Source organism: Tyto alba, unplaced genomic scaffold, assembly GCF_018691265.1.
Source record: "Tyto alba isolate M040663 unplaced genomic scaffold, T.alba_DEE_v4.0 Super-Scaffold_20000042, whole genome shotgun sequence".
Taxonomy (NCBI): Eukaryota; Metazoa; Chordata; class Aves; order Strigiformes; family Tytonidae; genus Tyto; species Tyto alba.
In genome coordinates, this window is record NW_024881293.1 from 9,491,340 (window position 1) to 9,515,454 (window position 24,115).

The 24,115-nt window shown below is 40.5% G+C and overlaps 1 protein-coding gene across 7 annotated transcripts in view; it reads left to right on the forward strand.

The window, feature by feature from the left end:
* SLC45A1 (solute carrier family 45 member 1) overlaps positions 1 to 24,115 on the forward strand; it is a 73,285-nt gene that overhangs the window by 20,853 nt on the left and 28,317 nt on the right. For 3 of the 7 annotated variants that reach the window (XM_042794110.1, XM_042794111.1, XM_042794112.1), the window contains exons 1-3: positions 11,185 to 11,284; positions 11,386 to 11,571; positions 22,712 to 22,761. The exons of 1 other annotated variant lie outside the window; for it this stretch is intronic. Coding sequence is in view for 2 of the 6 variants with exons in the window: in XM_042794112.1 (XP_042650046.1) it covers positions 11,527 to 11,571; positions 22,712 to 22,761 (95 nt within the window). In the remaining 4 variants the exon portion in view is untranslated. Of the gene's footprint in view, positions 1 to 11,175; positions 11,285 to 11,385; positions 11,572 to 22,711; positions 22,762 to 24,115 lie in introns of those variants that run through there. 3 more of the 7 variants (XM_032993248.2, XM_032993249.2, XM_032993254.2) reach the window with 3 other exon arrangements.

Below are 24,115 nucleotides of genomic sequence, written 5' to 3' on the forward strand. Positions count from 1 at the left end.
CTCAAACTATGTGCCCAGTTTGGGAAACATTGGCCTGTAGTGGAAGAACATGAGGAGGAGGCTTACACAAAGCTGTAAGAGATGCCAAGTCTCTTTTGTTCATGACTCACCAAGGCAGTGGCAGCTTATATTTGCTGCTCCCTGACTAATGCAGGGGTTATTCCCAAGTGTTCAAAGAATATTGGAGGTTACTGGTTCAGAATTTTTATGCATTACATCATTTTGTTGCAATGACTGACTCACTGGGTCAGTTTATTTAGCAAGTAAGCAGTGGTAAGCAAGGGAACTGTAACAGGGTATACCTGCATTGGCTCAACTGGCAGTACAGTTTGCTATCTATTCTAATTACTTCTTGCTAAGATTTATCTCCTTTCCCAGAGGCAGAGAGAGTACAGCAGTACCTGCAGGCAGTCTATGAGTCTTAAAGAGAAAACCAGTTGGTGTGTGTGTGTGCATGTGTGATTTATTTTGTGGATTAAAAAAAAAAAAGGCCATTCTTTCCTGAAATCTCATTTTACATGGCTTTGTGTACAAGAACATCTATTCTCTGTAAAGCAGTGTGCTGTAGGCTGCATGGAAGGGCAAAAAGGTCAGCCTGGAAGAGTCAATCTTTAGGTATAACACATATACACTCTGAGGCACATTTGTCCCTAAGTATCTCAGTTTTTCTGAGTACAAAATAGGCACAGCATTGCCCAGCAAAGACAAACAGTTAAATGCAGTTCTAATGTCTTACATTCCCCTAGCTGCTGAAGTCTTTAATGAGTCTGTCAGTCACTAGCATCAGGAACAGAATGTTGCCTGTAACAGTAAGGAACACTTGAATCATCAGGAAAATGATTACATGGATATATATATTTGCTAAGAGAGGTAGGGTTCTCATATGGGAAGGCATACCTGAGAAAGTAGGAGAATGATACTAAGTTGTATTCCTCCAAATATTTTAATTTATAAGAATACACACTTTCTTGTATATTTTAGTTAGCTACCATACAAGTTCTCAGTGTGATGAAACTGAATGTTTACAGATTTTCAGTAAGACTTTGAAAGAAAGAGTATGTAATGCAGAGTGCCTTTTTTACCTTGGGCAGAATTCTGTATGTAGAATGTAGGCTTTGGGTTGTGTGAGTTTGTCCTGCATCCCCACATAGGTGACAACATGTTCTAGACATTGTTAAAACGTTGTTAAAAGAATTTCTATTTATTTATTTAATTTAAAGCTTGCCCATGATGATACTACCAGTGCTTGCTTTTGCTGATGCAAGGTGGCAGATCTCAAAGGGTGCAAGAACCAGGATAGATAGATGTCTTCCATACACCGTGATGTGTTAAATCATGAGGAATACTCCCTATTCTGAAGGAAAATGAAACTGCCTTACTTTTAGTTTCACCAGGATATAACTGAGTTTTATCTCAGGACTTAAAAATATTTCAAATGGAAGGCATTTTTACTGTATTCTTATGTAAATTACTTTGTGTGTTTCTATATGTTACAGTGAAGACATCTCTCAGAGAAGCAACTATAGTTTGGAACCTTCTGTAGTGAGGGAATATAATGTAATATAATATAATATTCTTTCTGGAAGGGTTTATGCTAATCAGATGGAATGCCTTTAACTGGTGTGGTCTTTTCAGTCAGGAGTGGTTGGCTTCACTGATTATAAACCCACCAAAGTTACTCTATGGTTTTTCAGACATGGCAGACATTTGCTATAAATGTATCTATGTTCAAAACTTGCCCTTAGAGCTGTGCTGCCATTTTCGTGATGATCCTGTCTACTGCCCCTGCACAGTAATTTGCCTGCAGTGTGCAGAACTGCACTAATTCCTGTATTGTTGATACACTGCTATGGACAAATGTTCTGATGTCACTTTTGGTGTCCTCTAGTCATGAAGTTATGGATGCTTTCAGCATCTTGCAACAGAAAGTTGCAATCTAGAAGGGCTTGCAAATAGAGTACTGTAGAGCCATTACCTGGAGGAATAGTGCTGGCAAAGTTAGGCCTTTGTGAAATGAGAGGGTAGAGAGAAGATTGACAATCTGGGGTGTGTCCATGGATCTCCTGTACTAGTGAAAAATCAGGCAAGATAAGCTTCCTTCAGAAGGAGTGTGGCATTAGAACGATTTTAGCATGGATTATAGGAACTGATTTGGTTTGAATTGATGCTATTAAGATCCTGTTAAAGAGCTGAAAGGCCCATGGGCATTTTAGAGGGCTTATCTCTTCTTGCTCCAGGGCCCATCATGGATTTTATTGTGTGTGCATTGGCTGAAGAAGTCAAATTCACTGAACTCCTTGATTTTCAGTACCTCCGCTTAGAAGGTGACTTAGAAAGCTACATTCCTTGCCTGATTTTAGCTCTTGTCAGGCACAGAATCTTTCTCCTGATGTGGAGAGAAATGCTGCTACAACTGGAGCCCAAGGCACTGCTGATTCATGTACATTATTGGTCTCCTGCACTCTGAAATCACTGGGCGCAAGCAAGATTCTCCTGCTGCAGTCTGCCCCACCCCATCTAGGCCTTCTAGAAAATGTCTTCTTATAAAAAATAGTCTTTTCCTTCTGCTTTCTACAGTGGTATGAAAGAATCGATAGCTTATTGCTGAAGGATTTTAACATAGGTAGTGTCTCCTTATACTATAGGAAAGCCCCCCCCAGTAGCAAGATTTGCAGTGAAATGATTAGCATTTTTTGAGGAAGGAGTATTGAAGGCTCTGCAGACAGTATTGAACACTAGAAAGCTAGCAGAAACATGCACATGAATCCCACCTGTGTGGTAATGACCATCATGAAATGAGAGGCTATTATTATTTTACCTAAAGAGAAAACCTGTGTGCTGTTTTTCCAGTAAGCTGTGAGAACATCTTGAAGTCTTCACTGAAACCTCTCCTAAATGAACTGAAGGCTTCTCTGAGTCCTGGGTGGGGGGGTGGTGTCAGGTGTTTTTTTGATTCCCCCCCTCTTCCTTTGTGAGTTGTATAAATACACGTGAAATACCTTGGCATGGTTTGAGCTCAGGGGGCAACTGAGCACCATGGAGCTGCTCACTCTCCCTTTCCCCCCAGCGCTGGGAAGGAGATAATAAAGCACAAGGCTTGGAAATCAACGTAAGGACAGGGAGGGATGACTCACCTATTACTGTCATGAGCAAAAGACAGACTCGTTAGGGGAATTAAAAAGAACATAAATTTAATTCAGACACTAACAACAACAAGACCTAACAGAGTAGGACAGTGTGAAGTATCACCACATCTTAAAAACACTTTCCCCCCACCACTCCCTTCTTCCCAGACTCAGCTTTGCTCACAGTTTTTCTACCTCCTCTCCTCCAGCAGCACAGGGGGCAGGGGATGGGGGGTGTGATCAGTCCTGCCTCTTCTTTCTCCTCGGGTGGGGGGGCGGGAACGACACTCCTTGCATTCTTCCCCTGTTCCAGGGTTTTCCCCCTCTCATGGGACACAGTCCTCCATGAACTTTCTTCCATATGAGTTCTTCCCATGGGCTGCAGCTCTCCCTGAGTGGGTTACTACCACATGTTGCAGTCCTCCCAGCACCAAACTGCAACAGCAGGGGATTCTTTTCTCCTTCCCTCAGAGTCCCTCCCTTCTTTGGGCGCAATTGCCTGCGCTGATTTGGGGTCTGCCACAGGCTGCAGGTGGGTCTCTGCTCCACTGTGGACCTCCAGGGTGGGGGGGGTGTGGGGTGGGGGACGGGGAAGTGTGGCCTGCCATCTCACCACAGGCTGCAAGGGAGTCTCTGCACTGGCACACCTCCCCCCCTTCCTCCTCCTTTCTTCCACTGACCTGGGTGTTTGCACAGGTGCCTTCCTCACAACTCCTCCTCCCAGGTTCCCCTTATCAAATATGTTATTGCAGAGGCACAGCCACCATTGCTCCTTGGCTCAGCCTTGGCGCAGAGGTGGGTCTGACTTGGAGCCGGGGTTGCTTTGAGAAGCTTCTCACAGGGGGCCACTGCTGCAGCCCCCTCCCCTGCTACCAAAACCCCCTGCCACACACACAAACCCAGCACAGCTTTTATGGTTAAGAACACTAAATCTTTGCTCTCTAGTTTTTTTTCTTGTTCAGGATTGTCAGGAGCTGTGGGGAACAGTAGAGATGTATGCTGATTACTTAGGATGTAGAGATTTCGGTGAGAGTAGGCAAGCACAAATCATCATGAGAAGGGAACTGTGCAGAGAAGCATCCCAGCCTGATGCTTAGCAGAGATAAGATGTTGTGTCCAGATTAAGGAGCAGACCTTGCAAGATCCTGCTTCTCCAGTCATCCAGGTCAGGTACCTAAAATTGAATGTGCTCTGTTTACCTGCTGGTGCACATATTCCCTTTCTGTCTGTGGAAATGAAGCAGGGATGGAAAATGATTTGCCCAACTCTTACATCAGTGTAGGGTCAGACTGGGGCTGGAGCAAACTTACATGGAGACTTAGACAGATTTTGCTCCTGACTTTAAAGTAAGGCCCTTTAGTCTACCTTGTAGACAGCACAGGAAGGAAAAAATAGATTAATACTTGTGAAAAAAATGATGTGAATGTTTTGTCTTTTGTATCTATTTTTACTTTTATTGCCTACATGTTGGAGCAGGAAGAGAGAATTCTCTGTTAACTGTCATTATGATTTGAGGATATTTTGTAGCTGTGTCAATCAGGTAACAATTTGTGGCCTTTTCAATTGTTTATAGTGTCTGTTTTTAACATGGGAATGCTTGAATCATTTGCTTTCTCCTTAAAGAAACCATTGAGCTTTTTATTCCATCAGCTGAGTGACTGCAAGGCTAGTGGAGAGGAGTATAGGTAACTTTCTTTCAGCAAAGGGTGACCTAGTAGATCAAGTGACTACTAAGCACCCACTCTGCTTGAAGAGTGGGAGAAAAATTAAGAGCTTGGCTGTGATTTGGTTCATTCTCTGAATTTACTCTCAAACTTGGTTTATCGGAGACATGCTCTTACCACCTCTGAGTCCAGCCAGGCACAGTGGTGCAGAGGTGGGCATTGTTGCTTCCGTACTGTGATTTTTGCTGAACAAATGTTTTTTTGCCTAAAAGGAGGAAAAAGCATAACCTAAACATGAAGCATTTTCTTAGCAAGTTTGCATTATGCTTTTGTCACTAGTGGAGGAAGGGCCTGAGGGGTAGATGAGGCTTCTTTTGGACTTTCCTGTTTGGCTTCCTGTGGTCAACTTAAGATACAGTCCTAAATGATGTTTAGAAAGTATTTAGAGGCAAGGTTAGCAGGAAATTAATTTGAACATTACATAGATAGTTGAGAGTCAGCCTCTGCATTTTCACATTACTGCTACCACAGTGAAGCTCCTGGCTTCTTTTTAGGAATGGGGGGTTTCATTGTAAGGAGCAAACTGATAACCATTATTAGTGGGCAGAGCCTAAAAACTTTAATCCAAGGATGTAATTAGATATACAGCAGCTATACTCTGTAAACTAGAATAAACAAGCAGTGTCCCCTGCCCCTTCTGCCAATGTCATGCCAGATTTAGCGTGGCATGGCTGTGAACTGGTGGCTTAGAGAGCTGGCCAAGCTGTTGGAACTGTGCGCATGGAAGAAAAGCAGTGATATGGTAGAATTTGTGTCATTGTGTACCGCCTGTATATCTCTGCAGTTCTTTCCTTTGAATTTCTGCAGATGGTCGGTGGCTGTTTATCATACTTCTGTACGGGTGCAGAGTTTGCTTGATGGGCAACGCAGAGTGAAGCATCATACGCATTCCTCAAGTGAAGGTGAGGGCACCATGGGTGGACAGGCTCTGTTCTTGACTGCAGAGTCCTCTGAGAGTGAAGGCCAAGCCAGTCTTGGTCTCTAGCACCACACAGTGGTGTGCAGGACTTAGCATGTTGGCACTACCCAAGTGCTCTCTTTCCTGCTCCATTCATTGTGAGCCTAGTGCTTTGGGCTGTTGGTTGCCTGCAAATCACAAATTCTAAGAGGCAGCTTTTCTGGAATCTGTTTCATGTCTGAGGATCTGATTGATGAGATCGCTGATATTTTTTATGTCACAATTTGTACTCCAACTCACATTTCAGTTCAGTTTGACTTCAGCTGCAAACATGCCAATGAGGGTATGAAGTTACATTTCAAAGGCATTGCTAATCTCTTACATAGAGCTGTAATTGTAGCAGCTACTTTTTAAAACAGGCGTTCTCTGGCAATTCACGCCAAAAAGTGTAAACCTACTTGGCTAACTGATATTTTTAAACACCAGGGTTTTATCAAGAGCATCACAGTTTACTGCCATCACACTGTGGTTACTAAAGATGGATCAAAGCATGCTATGCGTGTATTAGTGTTGTAGTATGAACCTAGATCCCACAAGCATCAGAATTTGGAGCACTACGTTATTCCTCTGTGGTTCATAACGATCTTTTTACAATCTGATAAATTCATTCCTGAGTAGTTTTACTCCGATTTGATCATAACAGGGGCCAATGGCCCCTTGATGGTTTCTGACAAATGGATAAAGCTTCCCCTTCCTGCTGATATGAAATAATCCCCATATGAAAACTACTAGAGAGTCTGTGTTATAGTCATGCCCATGTCCATCTGGTCTCTTCTGGGAATGGATGAATAACAAAATTAACTTCTCGGCACACAGCATAGCCATGACTGAGGAACAGCCTTTAGTTTCCAGATTCCACCTACATACTATCATGAATGACTGTAAAGAACAGGCATTAAGGCTGAATATGAGTAAAGCTCTAGGAAACATGAAGTTTACTTTTAGCTTGCTTAGAATGTGCATTGCAGAAAATGACTGTAGCATATGTCTGTGGATTGTATACCATTTGGGTAAAGTTCAATCTATAGCAGTACTTAGCACCCAGAAAGAATTTTAACACTGATATGCCTTTATTAGTACTCAGATAAGTTCCTGAAAAAGAAAAAAAAAAAAAAACACACACACACAAAAAAAAAAAAAAAAAAAAAAACAAAACACAAAAAACCCCAAACAAACAAACAAACAAAAAAACCCCCAACCAACCAAAACCAAGTTTATAAGGTGCCTGGAAGATCTTTACGGATATAGGTAGTGTTTTAAAAATATTTTGCTGTATTTGTTCATAGTTGTTACCAAATGGTAGATAATGATCATGTTTATAATCAATAATTTTGGGTGTTTATGCTTATAACAGTATGTGGTTTTTATTTACTATCATAATATCGCCAAACTGTTATTTGCATTCACTTGTGTGGTAATAGGCTGTTGGAAATAGGTTCATAATGTATGTGTAAAAGTAAATATGGATGTTGAAACAGCATGTGTATTTGTCCTCACTACCCTGAGCCTCACCTCTCTCTCCTTCTTACAGTGTCTCTTTATTCAGCTGACAACAGAGCTTGTGTCACAAAGCAATCAGGCTTAGAAATATTTTTGGTCTTGTAGGAATCCTGCCGAAAGACTGTAAGGTCCACATAGATGGTCTGGAATATGAGTCACTTCCTAGTTCTATGACCCGCCCCCATAGATGAACAGTTTTATGACTTTTAAGTAATTGCTTATGAATCATCTGAAGGGCTGTAAAGGAAGACGTGTGGCACTTGTTTTTGTGCCAACACTTTTCTCCGACTGTGACAGGATATTGTTGATTCGTAATCAAGGGAGAAGAGCACTTGCATGAACATCTGCAGGCGCACTGGGACCTCACAGAGAGAAGTGACACCAAACGTGGAATTTCTTTGCTTTCTTTTTCTTGTTTGATGTTTTTCGCTTTGTGTTACCTTTTCAAGTCAGCATTTCTTTCCTTGAATTGTTGGTCTGTTATTCATGTCTTGATGATTGCACTTCTGTCCATGATTGTACTTTTTCTTACCTTGCATAGCTTTAAGCTTGTACGCTTTCTCACACCATAACAGCAGTCTTCTCAGCACAGCAGAGACGAGGTTGTACACCTATGCTGTATTAAATTAGGCTTTGGATCACAGCCTGAAATGCAGTGCTGAGCGTTACAGTGAGCTAGAAGAAGTGTCCCCGCTACAGTCTTTATTTTAATGTGGTCGTCACCATGAGATGAGCATGAGATCTCTGTGCTCTACAGAGGCAGGATTTCTTCAGGCTCTTCACGAAATATATTTGATGTTTGTTCAGTGCTGCTGCTGCATGATCTCAAATTTCCCTTCTGAGAAGGTTCGAAAGATGAGGGGCAGTGTCCTAATGGAGCACAGCTCATTTCTGTCACTGAGGCTCTTCTGACTAACTTTTGCCCTGTTGTTTGCATGAGAGCACAATAATATAATATGACTTGGTGTCATCAAGCCATAGTGATTCAGCTCTGAGAAGCTATATTTACAGTCAAAGCTGTATTTGCAGTCAGCCAAATGAAACACACAAGTACACGTAAGTATCTAAAGTGGAGGGCTTGTCCTTCTGATTTGTAGAATAGGTGGTGTGTTCTAAAACCCACTGTGGATGGTTCCTATTTAAATTCTGGGTTAGCCAAGAGACTGAGATACATGTAATTCTTGAGTAACGTGGCAGATGTCCTATGTTCCAAGAAATCTTTCTGACAAATTTTTTATTATGTCATGGTCTTTTCCGAGTCATTTTGAAGAAAAATGAAATGTCTTTCGTGTTGTACATGATCTTAGGTGACACTATGAGCAAAATGTAAATTCTAAGTCTGCTTGCATTATTTCTGCAACAGGAGGTCAGTACTTCTTTACATAATATGAAATTACAAATGCAGTACAGTAATGGCCTTTTGCATCTCATTTTCCCATTTTGTAAAATGGAGTGATTCAGTGGAATTAGAATGGAATACAGTAATATTGCTAAAGCACTCTGTTGCATGCAGATCGTATTACCCATTTTCGAGTTATCAGTGGTGGTGTTTCAGTTTCCAAATATAGCTTAAAATGCTGTTTGAATAGAATAGAATGGAATATAACATAGTTTGTATAGGAAATGTTTTCTTTACTCATGTAATAATATTGACTTGGGGATGAAAATTGAGTTGTCAAAATACACCTATAGTTATATGGGAACTTGAAGACTATCTGAAGAGTTTTGACCATTTTGAAGTGAAGAGCCAGGTCTGATCTGTAAAAACCTGAGCTTTGACTCGTAACCTCGAGGAGTCGGGAGTCTACTGGCATAGGTTGCTGTGAATGACAGAGCTCATACCCAGTGATGAGGAGAGTACTTGTGGCCAGAATAGCTGGCACAGGAATATTCCTGTCAGCTTTGTGAGGAAGATTTTTGAGTTGTGTTCAGGGATTTTAGTATGTCACTGAGTTATGTGGCTGGCTGTTTATAGACTGGATGGTCCTCAGGAAATCTGTGCTTTTTCAGTCAGATGCATAATCCTGCTGCCACCTTAGGTCAATGGTAGATTTTCCAGCCTCTTTAATGAGACCGGGAGTTGGATACATGCTCGCCATCTCAGAAGAGCGCGCAGGTTGCTCTCCAGTTTGAATGGGGATCCCATGCTTTTAACTGGCTACAGAATAAGTACTGTTTACTTTATAGGTAAGCCGCTCAGAGGTGGAAGATTTGGTTAATATATGTCTGCTGGGATGGCTGTGGTGGGCTGTTGGGTTTTTTGTTTGTTTGTTTGTTTCTCCTACCCCTCCCACCTCCAGATTTGGGGTTCCTCTGACTATGCCAGAAAAGGTCTTGCATTGTTTTCGAGGTTATGGTCTTTGAGGAAGATGAAATTTCCCAGACTCTGCAGGTACACCAGTCTCTTCAGATCCTAGAGGAGTTGATTAATCTGTGAACTGCATACTGTGCTCAGGAAGAGACAGAGCAGGAAGGATTTGCCTGTCCAAATATAGATTTCTGCTTCTCAGCTTCTTCTCTCTGTTCCCTTGGTAGCCAGTGGAGAGAAACAGGTGTTGCTGGGGTATGACTCATCCCATCCAAGACTGTGTCCCAATAACAGTCTGGCCACTTAGACTGCCAGAAACAATGTGGTCAAAGTTTCGTTAGAGCAGGACTCATTCATGCCAGGACTAAATACTCCACGTTTTCCTCTGGAGCTCAGAGCATGTTCGCAATTAGCAGAAAATTACATTATGTTTATTTGATCCATTCATATTCCTCTTGAAAATAATAGCCTGATTACTATTGCGATAGGTTTTCGTTGGCTAAACTCGGTGGTTTTTTCCTCGTGTTAATTGCACAGAGGAAGAAAATACATACAGGTTAAGAAAGTTTATGGCTATTTTTAACAAATTAGGTGGTCAAGTCACTCTCCGAGTGAATTCATACTTCATCCACCGAGAGCAAAACTGCAGGTTGTCCATTCATAACAAACCAAGAATAGCAGCCTCATTCCTATTAAATGGTTGTTCTTACTTTACCTTTGTGCTGGCAAATGCAACTTCTGAAGGACTCTGAAATGGAGTAGGGTCTTCACCATTTCAAGTGGAGAGAACTTTTGTGTTACAGGAAGCTCTGCACACTTATGGCTCTATCTTCACTATAACTTATTTTCAAGTGTGTCAAAAAAGCTGGTCTTCAGGGGTAGTCTCAAGAGGTTACTGTTTCTCCATTAGCAAGGGTTGGATGAACAAATCCTCGCAATATTCCTTTTTCAGGATCTCAATAGAATGCTCTCAGACTTCTAACATTTCTTCTAAGATAGGAAGCCAGAATGGAGGCATTGCTGGAGTGTTAATTTACTACCTGGTGCCTGTCTCCTGGGCAAAGAGGAAAAAACTGGAAAGCAGTAGTCTCCCACTGGAATCTTGGCTTGAGGTGAATAGATGAATGACAACATCTCTGTTCTGCAGCAGGGCCTCTCCGACCGTTTTCTTCCTGTTGAGTTGTGAAACAACAAAGTAAACATTTAACTGAATGTGGCAGCCTGAGACAATTAGCCTTATTGTAGAAGGAATGCCAGTCTCTTCTCTCTCTGCATAAATTCTCTTTGCTAGCAGTGCTAATAGAGCTGCAGTGGAAGATAGCCAGGCTTTTCATTAGGCAAGACCCAAGTTTAAGCAGAAATACAAGTAGTGTGTGGCTTTGTCCCTGGAAGTGTCCTGGATGCAGCAGGGCTGCTGAGGATTGCCCATGGTCAGAGCCCTTTCAAAAGTATTTTTGTAGCATAGGAAATTGATTGTCAATACCAAAGTCTTCAAAACCCTGCCGTGGGGGTTGGTGGGAGTGTTTGGGTATGGCATAATTTTTTTTTTTACTGATATAACCATTCCAGAGTAGAATCGCTGAGATGTGTTCTTTGTACAAAGAGGAGTCATTCTTCAAACTTGTTTCCTTGATCTCATAGCGCTGCCGTGACTGCATTCCTAGCTGAGGTAGGCTTCTCAGCATGAGAATGAATTCTAAAATGCTATAAATTAACCTGAGCTTATTGTTCATCCAACTCAGATGTAAGATGTCTATTCCCTTGTTCCAGGCTCACCAGTTCATACCAGCCTTCGACAGTGCTTTGTGATGATCTGTTATAATGTTGGAGCTTGCATAACCTCCTGCTGAAGAAGACCTGGCTAATACTGATGCGCTACCACTGACCTAGTGTTACGTCCAGTTATAGCCCATGAGAACTTTTTGTCCAGCCTTTAGAATACCATCTACTGTACATGTAAGTAAACATTACAAGTAGAAAGAGACTGGGAATACATTCATTTTAATGGTAGTTCTGCCCATCTGGTAAATCTGCTGCCCTGCTTTATTTATTGTTGGCTTTTTTATTTTACAGCAGACTGATAAGTAGATTGCTTTAAAAAAGATTATGTGTTAGTAAGGATGGTACATGTCTAATGGACATGTAACGCACTTACATTTATAAGGAGTTTTACATTTTCCTCTTGACTATGCTAGTATGCAGATACCGGTCTCTTCTGACTTCCTGTAATTAATTTGATAGCCAGACTGCATCAAATCTACATTTGCAATACTGTTGCTCTCAAAGAATATTGGTGGTAGGCCAAAAAAAAAGCAGTGTATCAGCTGAACAAAGATCTGCCTTGCATCTATCCCTTGGTTCCCAGAGAGCCTTTTACTGTCTACAGCACCTGTATATTCTCAGTCTCTTCAGCCAGAGAGGTGTCTTGTGGAGTATTTTAATTTGATTTTGTTATTATTTTCATATCAGGTGGATAAAAGATATTTGAAGTGGTGTTCCTATAGGTGAGGGGCACTTAAGTATTATTTGCAGGTTTTCTGCTTGGTTTAGCGTTCTATTCATTTTGTGCACATATCTGATTAGTATACTGGTAGTCCCTCTGCAGATGTTTCTGCCAGTGTATCTTTGCAGTAACGTTTCTTAGTGAAATGGGACTGTATAGACAATCCTTGTCTTAAAAAGTTAAGGGAGTTAGAGACCAAAGATGCCTGCATATTGTGTCATGTCTCCCACTGTGCTCTAGCTACAGACAGCCCTTGCTTTGGGTGACCCTTGAAATTCATTACTTCTGTCATGTATGCAGAATTAGTATATTTCAGGGAAAACATAAAATCAACAAAATTGTTGGTATATACACAGCTGACTACTGAGCCCTGCCATTTTTTAAATGTGAAAGATGGGAAAGTCGTAGTTCCTTTGGACTCCTTCTCTATGACTGTATGCTAAATGGTTTTCACAACCATGTATTTCCCAAGCTGTTTTCTAGGGGGACTCTTAAATGTTGTGTACTTTGATCTGGCAAGGCAACCTTGCAACTTTTCTGTGAGAAAAATTAAGGGCTTTCAAACTGACACCTCCCCAGTTTTTCAAACATATTGCTCCTCTGTTTATTCTTCCAGCACCATCCAATGTAAATGGTTCCCGTTAGTCACAGAGGAAATTTTTTATAACCCAGTATGCAGTGATGAATTCACAGTCCAGTGTTCATTAAATTGTTGTGCCTTTGTGTTCATAACATCAGTTCTTTGTCAGATGAGCACCTATAAGCTGCCTAGGAGATGTCTTACAGATGTCTTCAAATTCTTGTGACTTAGAGCTGCTAAAGTTCTCATGTCTCCTGTTTTGTGAGGCTGTATTTGAATAAGGATGAACTTCAAGAGCTGTAGTTCAGACAGCAGTTTTAAATTACTAAGCGGTCATTGAAATTAGTTTTCTCCAAGGTTCGCTGCTTTCTCACACTTGCCACTGTGATCACTGCTATGCTGAGCTCTCCTGATGTTTTATTACTGCCTGCTAGTGAATCTTTTAGATGGACTTGTTGGATTGTAACTCGATGATTTTTTTGATAGCTATATTAAGTGGACTGTGCAAGAATATTATAGTATATACAAATCATAATACCTATTACTTCTGCTCTGGGGCTTAAAAAGGACCACTATGTCATTTAAAGAGAAAAGAAGTCGACAGCTGAACTGCTTGAGCTGTCCAACTCCTAGCAGTGAATGTTACAGCCTAAGACTGTCTTTGTTGGGAGCACAGACAGGACAAAACCACTCTTGCATGTTTTATTTCTTTGTACCAAGCCAATTAATTCCTGAAGTAGAATTCTGATCAGAGCTGGGCATGGAAACCCAACTTACCTTTGCTTGTGTGGGTGAAGGATTATGGGGGAATTGGTATTGCCAATGAATGCCAGATGCCAATTGATGCTTCTTCCATTCTAGTCACTTAATTTTAAGTTTATGCCAATGAGCTGCTGTGCCCTCTTGTTTTTACCTCACTTGAAATAATGGAGAAGCTGTCTAGCAGAAGCAATGAAACCAGACAGAAGAGTATCTTGCTCTTTTATGTATTGCCATGTGACAAATTTAACCATGTGTATTTGCCTGACTTTCTGCCTCTGTTTTATTTTGTCACTGCAGTTGCACTGATTTTTTTCCAGAGCTTTCCAAGGGTTGTTCCTAATGCTACACCTCACAGGCTTCCCTGCCTGTATTGCTCTATTTTGGGGTAACTATTGCTAAACAGAAGATGTTTTCCAAAGTCAGGGAAAAAAAAATAATAATAAAAAAAAAGGGTGGTGGGGGAAGAAAAAAGAGCAAATTGACTTTAGGGGCTAGAATGTAAGAGAGTAGTCATCTCACATGAAGATACTGAAAAAGCTTTGTTCTTTTGTGCCTTTGGGGACATAGGCTATTTGCTGCTCATTTTTGATGATACCTGAATGTTGTGTGGGATCGCCTTTGTGTGTGCAGCACTACAAGTCATGTTCAGTTGTTTTGCCCACATGTTCTTTCCCTCCTTGTTCCAGAGAGATACTATCTCTGCTTTAGTCTTTCATCTCCAAAAGATTATTTTAAATTCTCAAAATTTAATGGAAAACTGTGCAGATGGATGGCTTAAAAACTAGTGTTCAGCTTCTTCCCTAGTGGCAAGGTTTATTGGTGTCCTGTTAGCAAGCAAAACAGCTCTTTTTTTCCAGAAGCAAAATTTATGATTCTTCCTGTCTGTTTACGTTCATTCAGTCCTCCTGGAGTTCATCCAACCTTAAGTTTTCAAGCTTGAAACAAAACATTGGCATTGGTTTATTTAGACCTATCTCAAGTAGGAGTTTTAATGCTGGTATTTTAAAATACTTTTATGTTTCTCTAAATAAAGAGCTTTGTAGGATTGACTCCAGGTATTTTTCTGATACACTGTAGCATTACTGCTGAACTTTTGGATTGTCTCTAGTTTTTCCAGGAAAATGACATGTAAACTGGCAGGATCAAAGATTGAAAAAAAACAAATGCATATGTGTATATATATGTATATGAAAACAAAAAAACAACCAACCAGAAAAGCCCATAAGCCTTTCTTTGAAGAAGAGCATTTCATTCACTAGTTCTAAAAAATTATTGAAGGCACGGTTTTTGAAAAATTAAGACGATTTGTCACTAGTGCTTCTTACTGTGAGATGATTATTCTGTCATTTGAAACCTGTAAACACTGTCTGGGCTTCTTCCAGAGAATTTTATCCAGCTCCCACTCACTCTCTGCCTTCAGAAATGACTGTGTAAAACTTTAGGTCTCTGTGGTGTCAGATCACAGCAGAGTATCACATTGGTCTTCTCCAGATTTAAAGTATATGAATTTTCTTTTTCAAGATCTACCTGTCAGACAAGTTTGGTTACTTACAAAAGTTAGCTCTGTAGAAGTTTGAAATGTGTGTTGCTTTTAAAGTGAAGCTGCAGAAACCTTTTGGAATCCAAAAACATTAAGGCAGGATAAGAGACAGAGAAAGGTCTTTCACTGCACAAGAACCTCACAGAAATACAGAGTTGCTGGAGGGAAAGGGGGTTTGGACAGCAGAACTGTGGAGAGAAAGGGAGGAAGTGAAAGACGGGGACTTGTCCTCTTCTGGAAAGGAGAGGAAGTATGTGTGAGCCCAGGTGTTTTCCAGGCTGTGAAATTTAACATTTATTTTCACTCCTGATTTTTCCCCAGTCTTCAGCAATTCAGTCATCTATATGTATATTCTGCTTCTCACCAGAAACAGCTGCTCTCTGCTGCTCCAAGAATCTCTACTTTGCTTTTTGTGGAAGCGTTAACAAAGCCATTTCCTTGTTCTGTATCCTGCAGTTCTCAAAGAGAGTAGCAATTTAAACATGGTACAAGAGGTTTTATGCAAGCCTGAAATATGCCTTATGGACAAGAGTATTGAGCTGTTATTTCTTCAGATGGCTTTACTGTTACCAAATTTTTACAGCAGCTGCAGGCATATACAGGCTTAGGATGGATGGTATCTAGCATACAGGCTGTAAGAAAACTTAAAACCGAGACACAGACGGCTAGATCTGTAACAGACTTAGGCTTTAAGGGAAATATTGAGGTTTTGGGAAGGGGCTTTTATACTAGTCTTTTACCATCTAGAGATGTCAATGCTACCTGAATTTTAATGAAATTAAATTATAGGATATCAAGGGGGAGAGTGAGGGATGCATGGTTCTCTTGTTAACAGGGAGATTTTTACTTCAAATGAGAACTCTGGTTGTGTGAGATAAATTTATTTTTTTCTCAATAAATAGTATTGCTTTGAATAAAAAGTCCTAAGTTCTTAGCCCACCTATTTAATATTTTTATATATCCTAATATTTGCCTTCAAATAAACTGAAATATTAGCGATTAAGTTGTAATAATTAGTTCTATTTAATTTCTATGTTATGAGCATTACTTGGGAAATAGGTTTAATGACAAAGCAAGAGATTTTGAATGTCAGAATTTTGTGTTTCTTGTTCCTCAAAATTGCCTTTTAGATGGGGATTCAAGCATTTGGTGAGAATGAGTACAATCCCATCTTTGACAATTTTTTACAAATTTAGAAGATATATAATCTTAGATACAATTATTTTCATATACATTTTGGAAAATAGGGAGCTGTTGTGCAAAGATGCTCCGAGTCAAAACTTGTCAAGTTTGCCTTTCGCCGCTTTTTGTCAGCTGGTTTCTGTGAGCAAGTGTGGCAGCCAGTGTGTTGTTCCACAGGAGTCTGTTGTAGCAGGAAGCAGAAGAGAATTTTATTGGCATGAGCTGAGGATGGTAGAGAAACTGTAAATCAGGCAGGAGCCACAAAATCCATTTAAATATGAGTTCCACTACCTCTGCTGTTCACAGAGCTGCTTTCTTTCATAGGTCGGTAAGCTCTGTTTTCTACTAAAATGACAGCGTATGCACGGTATGTGTTTGAAATTTTCTCTTTGGTCAAAAGAGCATCATTTTCCTGGGAGGGCAGACCAGGTAGAAGTCAGTTTACAAAATCAAACTGACAGAAGTGCAGTATCAGGAGAGATTCCTGATCTTAATAGCCAGTTCTAACACATGCCTCTGCAGCAAACTATGCGTGTTAGAAATGCCTTGTAATTAATGTGCTTCAGGAGCTCAGTTTGCAAATACACAACATATGGAGGTAATAACTTTGTCTCAGAGTTGCATCCAGCTGTGTGAATGGCATTCATTCACAGTGATCTCAATGGCTCCAAATAATACCTTTTAATTCTTATCCATCCTAAACACAAAATTTGGGGATATATAAAATACCCATGTTCTTTCCGTATTAAGTGACACAAATGTCCTTAGGAGTGTTGCACTGCAGTCAGCAGATCCCTTCTCATTATTGCACCAGCATTCTTGGTGGATATACTGTATGTATTCATTAGCATTAGCTTTTTAAAATATGTATAAGAAATAGTGTCCCCGACCAGAGAAACAGACTTTGTTGCTCAGAAAATCAGTACTCAAACATTTATTTATTTTGTGTAGGATTATGTGCTCATGCTTCTACAAAGGTGCATATTTAATCTATTTTATGATGAAAGTTTAAAACCACAAATCCTGTTTAATAGTGGATTTCCAGCAATAAGAGTAGCTATGTCATTTCATGGCTAATATCCAACATGAGAGATAATAGTAAGGACACTCTTTTACCTGTTCCACAGTGAAGACTAACTTGAGTATTGCTTGCAAGACAGGAATTAAAGGCTTGTTTATATGTGGGGAACATGGCTCAACATTCCAAACAATGGCACTTAGTCTTGGAATGGATAAATAATTTTGCAGTAATTTTTCTAATTATTGATTAATTTATCTGCTTAGTTTCAGAATAGGTCTCTTCAGACTAATTAAAATGTCCCTGTAAAATGTTTTATCGTAAATTCCTCACAGTCAGTCCTGGTTCTTTTATACCACAGTATTTGTTTGTTACAAAGAATATGAGTATTTGGTTTGGAATGGCATTTGTCCAATACATTTATTTACTGGCTCTTATTATAAAATATAACACCACAGTAGTATAGCTTTTCAGTTACGCAGTTTATTCTTATTTCGAGGATCTGGAAATCTCGAGGGTTTTTCCTTGTGGTGTTGTGTTTTTTGTGTGTTGTTGTTGTCCCCCCCCGCCCTCCATGCTGACACAATTTCAGTAATTTATCTGTTGGGGATAGTTGTATGCATCTATCATGTATACAAACAGGGCAGAGGGAGAAGCATTGAGGCATTCTGTAAACTTTGAGTGACATGGTAGCAATTAAAGTCACTGAATAAAAACCTGTTATCCAACTTGTGAAAGCATGATTCAGCTAGATGGGTACTGAAAGAAGATTTGCTGTTGTTGGAATTTTCCTTCTCCAGTGGGCATTGTGTATATTCTCCAGGTTATGTGTGGTTCAGAAGGCAGCAGTGGTAGGACCCAGAATTTTTATCAATGTTATCCATGAATCTGCAGTGTTAGCAGTTCAGTGGTAAGTTTACTTATAATATGTTCTGCTCATAACAGTGTCAGTGATTGGGAGTCGTATTTGGTGGTTTCCTAATACTTGGAAGTGGAAACATAATATGAGTTTTTGAGATTAGTGTAACACGCCCAAAAATCCACAGCCTTGTGCACAAAACTAGAAAAATCTAGCACTTTAGAATGAAATATTAATGCTATGACCTTAGCATGAAAATACAGAAAAATAATGTTACCACATTTGCTGATGTGTAAGAAACATAGCAGTAGCAATAAATTAATAGCTTCTTATGAACAGTTAGTCTTAACAAATTTATCAGTGTGCTAGCCTATCCCCTTCAGTTTTTTCCTGTCTTTAGAAAGGCAAAGGGTTTCCTCTTGGAGGGGGGCACAGGGCTACCTGTTCATATGTCTTATAAGCAGGTTCCTTTTATTCTTCAGGAAAATACAGCAATACCAACTCTACCGATTTGGTTTTAAATTGACATAGGGTTTCCAGAACAAGACAAAAACACACATGTGTAGTCTGGATTCAGTCCAAAGCATCTTTACCTCCGACCTGGTTTAGGCCAGAGAAACAGGATGTTCCCCAGAGCAAAAAAACATGTGATTAAAGAGCATGAACAAACACAGAGTGTATTATTAACAAAACACCAAACTGCATTTCATGTTGGGTCTTCTGGCTGGCGACCCATGGAGTTGACTCAAAAAGGTAACTGAGAGACAAAGGTCCAGTCTGTTCTAACATAACTAATAATCACAAAAGACTCCCTGAAGCCTTATTCCTGTATGGTGGTCTTAAAACCCTGTTCACACTGGTCCTGACAGTGGTACAAATACACCACAGTGAGACTCTCTGCTCAGGAATGTGTGCTGAGAGAATGTTACATCATCTGCTGTGGAGGGGTTTTACCTTGATTCACCATTCTGTACGTGTCTAGCAATTAGACTCCCTGCTACCTCCAGGCTCCTCATGCTGTTGACAACATCTTTCATTTCTCCCTTGTGTGCTGACTCACAGGTCTGTCAGTAACATTCTGTCTGTCCTACCTTGTGGCCCCTTCCATTTGCAGGATGTGGCTGATTCCTCCACATCCTGATCAGCAGCTGTCTAGGCCATGATCTGTATGAGCAGACTATGAGTCACTCTGCTTTGTGATGAAGATGCATGTAGTAGAGGCATGAGGTGAAGGGTATATGGTGTGTGAAGACTTATGGAGCACTTGACAAGAAATTTTGGTCATAAGCAGGTAGATAAGATGGAGTAGTCTTGGCTGGTCATGTGAGAGGAAGAGAATGGAAACAAATGGAACCTTTTTGTGGTTGTTGATAGCATTGGGAGATTCTGCTCCTTGGAATTTGCATGCCTTTGACCCCAGAAAGCCTGAAGAGATCCACAGATCTTCACCATGTAAAAGTTTCTTTGGGAAATTCAATCAAAAAGTGTTGGAACTGCTGTGTCCCATCCTGTCCATGTGCCTGCCTTTTCCTGGGAGGCTGCACTTTTGCTCTCCTACTCTGTTGGCAGAGGGCTGAGGTGCCAGGGAGCCAGTAAACATCCCTTGAATTCTGGTAGTGTTTTACAAAAACTGTTTTCTGCTCTCTGGACAGTGTGTGGGGATCTTGGGAAGGGGAGCATCAGGCCCATCTGCATTTATTTTTCACAGAAGGTTACTTTATTACAAATGGACTCACATATCCTGGGTTTTCCTCTTTAGGGCTTGCAAAAACTGTCAGTTTTTCCATTTCCATTTGTATTTAACACTTTTAGCCAAACAGAGAGCTCTAAGCTGTAGTTCAACTCCACTTTAGTGTTGCAGTCTCATCATATTTAACGTGCATTTTAGCCAGGAGGGAAAGGAGTGTTCGGAAGCAGTGGGTGTCAGATCCCTGGCAGGCAATGCACTGGTGCTGAAGATGACAGCTTTTCCTGTACTGCCCACAGCACCACTTGGGAGCGTGTCTCCTCCCTCACAGAGGTGCCAGCTGCCTTCCTGTCCGGTCCCTGATATTTGTCAGCAGATGCACTCCACTCCTCTGGATCCAAAGTAGAAGATACTTTCACTAATACTTCCTTGCTCTTCTACTAATTCGTTGTTACTGCTAAAACTGAGATTCCCCAAGGCACTCTGGGCATGGGGTTACTTTGAATGCAAGGAGAGGTACTGTGGAGCAGCTCCTATTGGAGCTCCAAGGGGGTTCCCGTCTGAGCAGGGGCAGGGGTGTGTGTGTGTGTGTGTGTGTGTGTGTGTGTTTGCCAGCGTGAGTCACAGGCTGCAGAACCGGGAGGGCAGGGGCGTCAGCACAGTTCATGCTTGAATCACTCTTAGCCAGCAGCGGGTCAGCTGGTGGAGTGAAAGCTTATACCTTGCCAGCCAGCACCTGGTTCCAAAAGTGAATATCTGCATTTCATCAGTGTCTTGTATTGTCTCTCTGAGAAATGGTATTCGATTGCAGGTAATTGGTAGTGCTTCGGTTTCCTGTGGCTTTCCACTTATTCGTTTGTGTTGGGTCAGCTTGACTGCTTTATAAACATGGAAATGTGCTTGAAATCTGATGAGCGTGCAACATGAAAGAAATCTTACAATGCTATTAGATCTCAAATGCCAGAACCGCGGGGCTTTCTACCAAGCCTCCAGTTCAGGTTTTCATGTAATGGTGAAATTAAATGTCGTCACTTCTTTCAGGCTCAGTCAGAGAAATCGCTCTTAGGTACTGTAAACAATTGAAGGACCAAATTATTCTTCAGTACTTGTATTCCTCAAAAAAGACAAATATGTGGGAATCCTGTAGCAGTCAAGAGGAAACAATGGTACCAGTGAAGTCAGCTGACCTAGAAATTGTTTCATGTGTCCTTGGTATCAACATGCACTGAAGTTTCACAACAAAATGGCAAACATAACGTACCACGACCTGTTTTCTAACCTTGGGATGACAAGATTAAATTTGAACTGGTGACAGGTATCAGAATATTTGCTTAAGCAAACACTGTAAAAGTTATGTTAAGCCTTTTGGAATGTTCAGTCAACCACTTCTGTGTGATTTGCGTGATAAAATCTCAAAGAATGGAATAGAAACACTTTTCATTTGTAAAGTAACAAGCAAGTTCTTCCAGAATGTTATAGCTTTATATGGAAATATTCTGTAGCTTTTTCTGTAAGTTAGGTGGAGTAAAAATTCAAATTTACCATCCTAAATGCAGTTTTCTGATTGCGTCCCAAATACATCAAGTTACAATTGTGTTTCCTTAATCCAAACATTTTGAAATTGCAATTGCTTTTACTTGGAGTTTTGTCACTACTGATGTCACAGCATTTTATTTACTAGCAGAGAAGTTCTAGTTGGAGGCCATATGTCACAGGTTTTTGTCTCTTCATCTCTCCTTGTGAGACCTCTCAAGTTCTTCATGACTCTTAAAAGTATTGCTATTTTTTAGTAAACAGTTTTCCATGCTGCAGACTTAGAGGTATTTTAACTGTTTTCTGGCTATTGTCTCCAAATACTTGTGAGATTATTTTGTCCCAATACCCTACTGCACTGGTACTGAACCGTGTTTTACAGCCCAACATTTCCCCAGCTCAGTGTTCATCCACAAACAAAACTCTGCCACCCCTGATGTAGGCGCTCTGATCAGTCAATGGCATCTTTGGCCAAATGCAGAACTCTGAGCATATTTTAAGACGTTCAGGGAAAACGTTGGTGCTTGTGGGTTCCTGGGAAGCTGTGCAGTTTGAAAAGGGGGTGATGGGTGGTCTGCCAGGTAGTGCCTAGGTGGCAGCTGCTTGCTTTTGGAACGCCCTCACTCCTTTCACGGAAAGGGAGTTCCTTCTGCTGCTTTTGGATCCATGTTGAGCTCTTAGTCCTAGATTGTCCTGTTTATACTTCTAGAGATTATCTTTCTCCCTGACCTATGGAGTTTACTTATTTTTCAATCACTTGCTGAAACTCAGTGTCAGCAATCAGGTCTTCAGACATCTTTGTAGGGCTCTGAGGTACTGATTCACTAATATCTCACTTTTGATACTATTTAAATATCAGTCTGAGTTGTTGGTTTAATCTATGATATGATATGCATCATCTTGCAGTCTAGAGCAGAAATAACTATGAGAAATATTGACCTTTTCTGTACTACTGTTGACAGATTTTACCCTATGAACGTAGTAACGGACAATCTGATTATTACAGATATTTTAATAGATTGTATATTTGGGTTTACCCTAATATATTTAAACACTTCTGATTGTCTGATGGAAGGTGGTGGGGTTTTTTTTTTTTTTTTTGGTTTGGTTGGTTGTTTTGTTTAGTTTTCGCCTTCCTCACTGCCTCTTCCGTTACCTGTTTCCCAAGCTGGTTATGTATAGTTGCTGCTAATTTAGCTTCTTTCTGGCTTCTGTTAATCTTGAATTTCCAAGATTGTCAATACCATATTTGAGAAAAGTGTTTTCTAGTTAAATTCACCTCTTTTGAACAGCCCTGATTTATAGGATCTGACCAAGAAAAGATTTGTTTTAAATATAATTTCTGATTGCTAGAGAGGCACCTTTTTCTGCCACAGGTGTAGTCAGCAGCCCAAGGTCTGGCTACAAACCTTCTTTGTTTCTTGTTTTTCAGGTTAAAGTAACATTGCATGGCATGAGGCAGAAACAGGATTTTCTAGCATGGTGAGTACTTGCAGAATCAACAGGCTGATGATTTCTAATGACCAAGAATTCAGGAGACCCTGCATTCTAAATAAAAGCAAAAGGGGGTCAGTAATTGCTGAGTAAATTCTGTTTCACCTCTACCTGTTTTATAGGTGGCTTCAGGGAGGAATTTAGGAAAGGCATATTGTGGAATGACTTCATGTGAGCTCTCATGGTGATCACAAGGAGCACTACTAGGGAGAAGTTCACACATGGAGTTTTGAAGGAGCTCTTTAAAATTATAATATGGGCACAGATTTAACGACGGTGTGCATGAGAAGACCTTAAATATAGGGATCATGTAGCAGAGGATGTTTTTCCCTTTAGCAGTCACTGTCTTTGATTTCAGTTGTAAACTCTTTTCTCGCTTTGCTAGATGTAGACTTTTCAAGCCTCTTTTGGCTTTTTTTTTTTTTGCTTCCACACCTGAACACAGACTAGAAGTGTCTCTTTAACCAGTTTTTAGTTTGCTGCTTTTCCAGGCCATTTTCATTGAATGGTTCCAGGAAAAGCTAGAAAAGATCTTGCAAGGTCACAAATTTCCTCTATTTCATCTCCTTGGCCCAAGGCAATAACCCTAACTTGCTCTCAGGTATTCTGGCAGATGATCTTAAAAGTCTCCAGTGATAGAGACTCTGCTATCTTCCTAAGCAATTTAAAATTATTTTTACTATACATTTTTGTCCCCTGTTTTAAATAAAACAGCATGATGTCATTAATTGTGCATGAGCACTCAGGTTTTCACTTGGGCAGCAGAGGGAGAGTGCTGTGAACTTGATTGCTGTAGCTTCATTTTGTGTTCCAGTGCCACCCACCAGATGAAAGCGGGTGTGGTTAAAGTATCTGTAGTTTGATGCAATAATGACCTCCCTGCTCACCTCCTGGCCCCTTGATATTCTTTAAGGTTCTGTACCCTAAGGAATTCTCATTTATTCTGACATGTTACCCTGATCTTTGCTCCTGTTGGTTTTATGAATGAAAATTTTTCCTGTCTGCAGTGAGGTGTGTTAGTAAAACTGGTGTTACAGAAATACAGATGGGAGAGAGACAGGAAAGGGACTAAATTAGACCAGACAATATGCAGATAAACGATGTGCAGATTAGGGTCATATTTCACAGCAGGGCATACAGTAATGATGTACTTTGGAAGGAATCATGCCTTAAAAAACACACAAATGGTATTTAGTAATACTGCTTAAAATTAGGCCCCAAAGGCAGAACAGTGAATGGCAATTAATTTGTCCAGACTCTGAGTATCTGTCCATTTGGTACTTTTTCTTGCAGTGTAGCCTGGGATCAGTGTGATCCAAAATAGGGGTCTGAGAAAGCCACT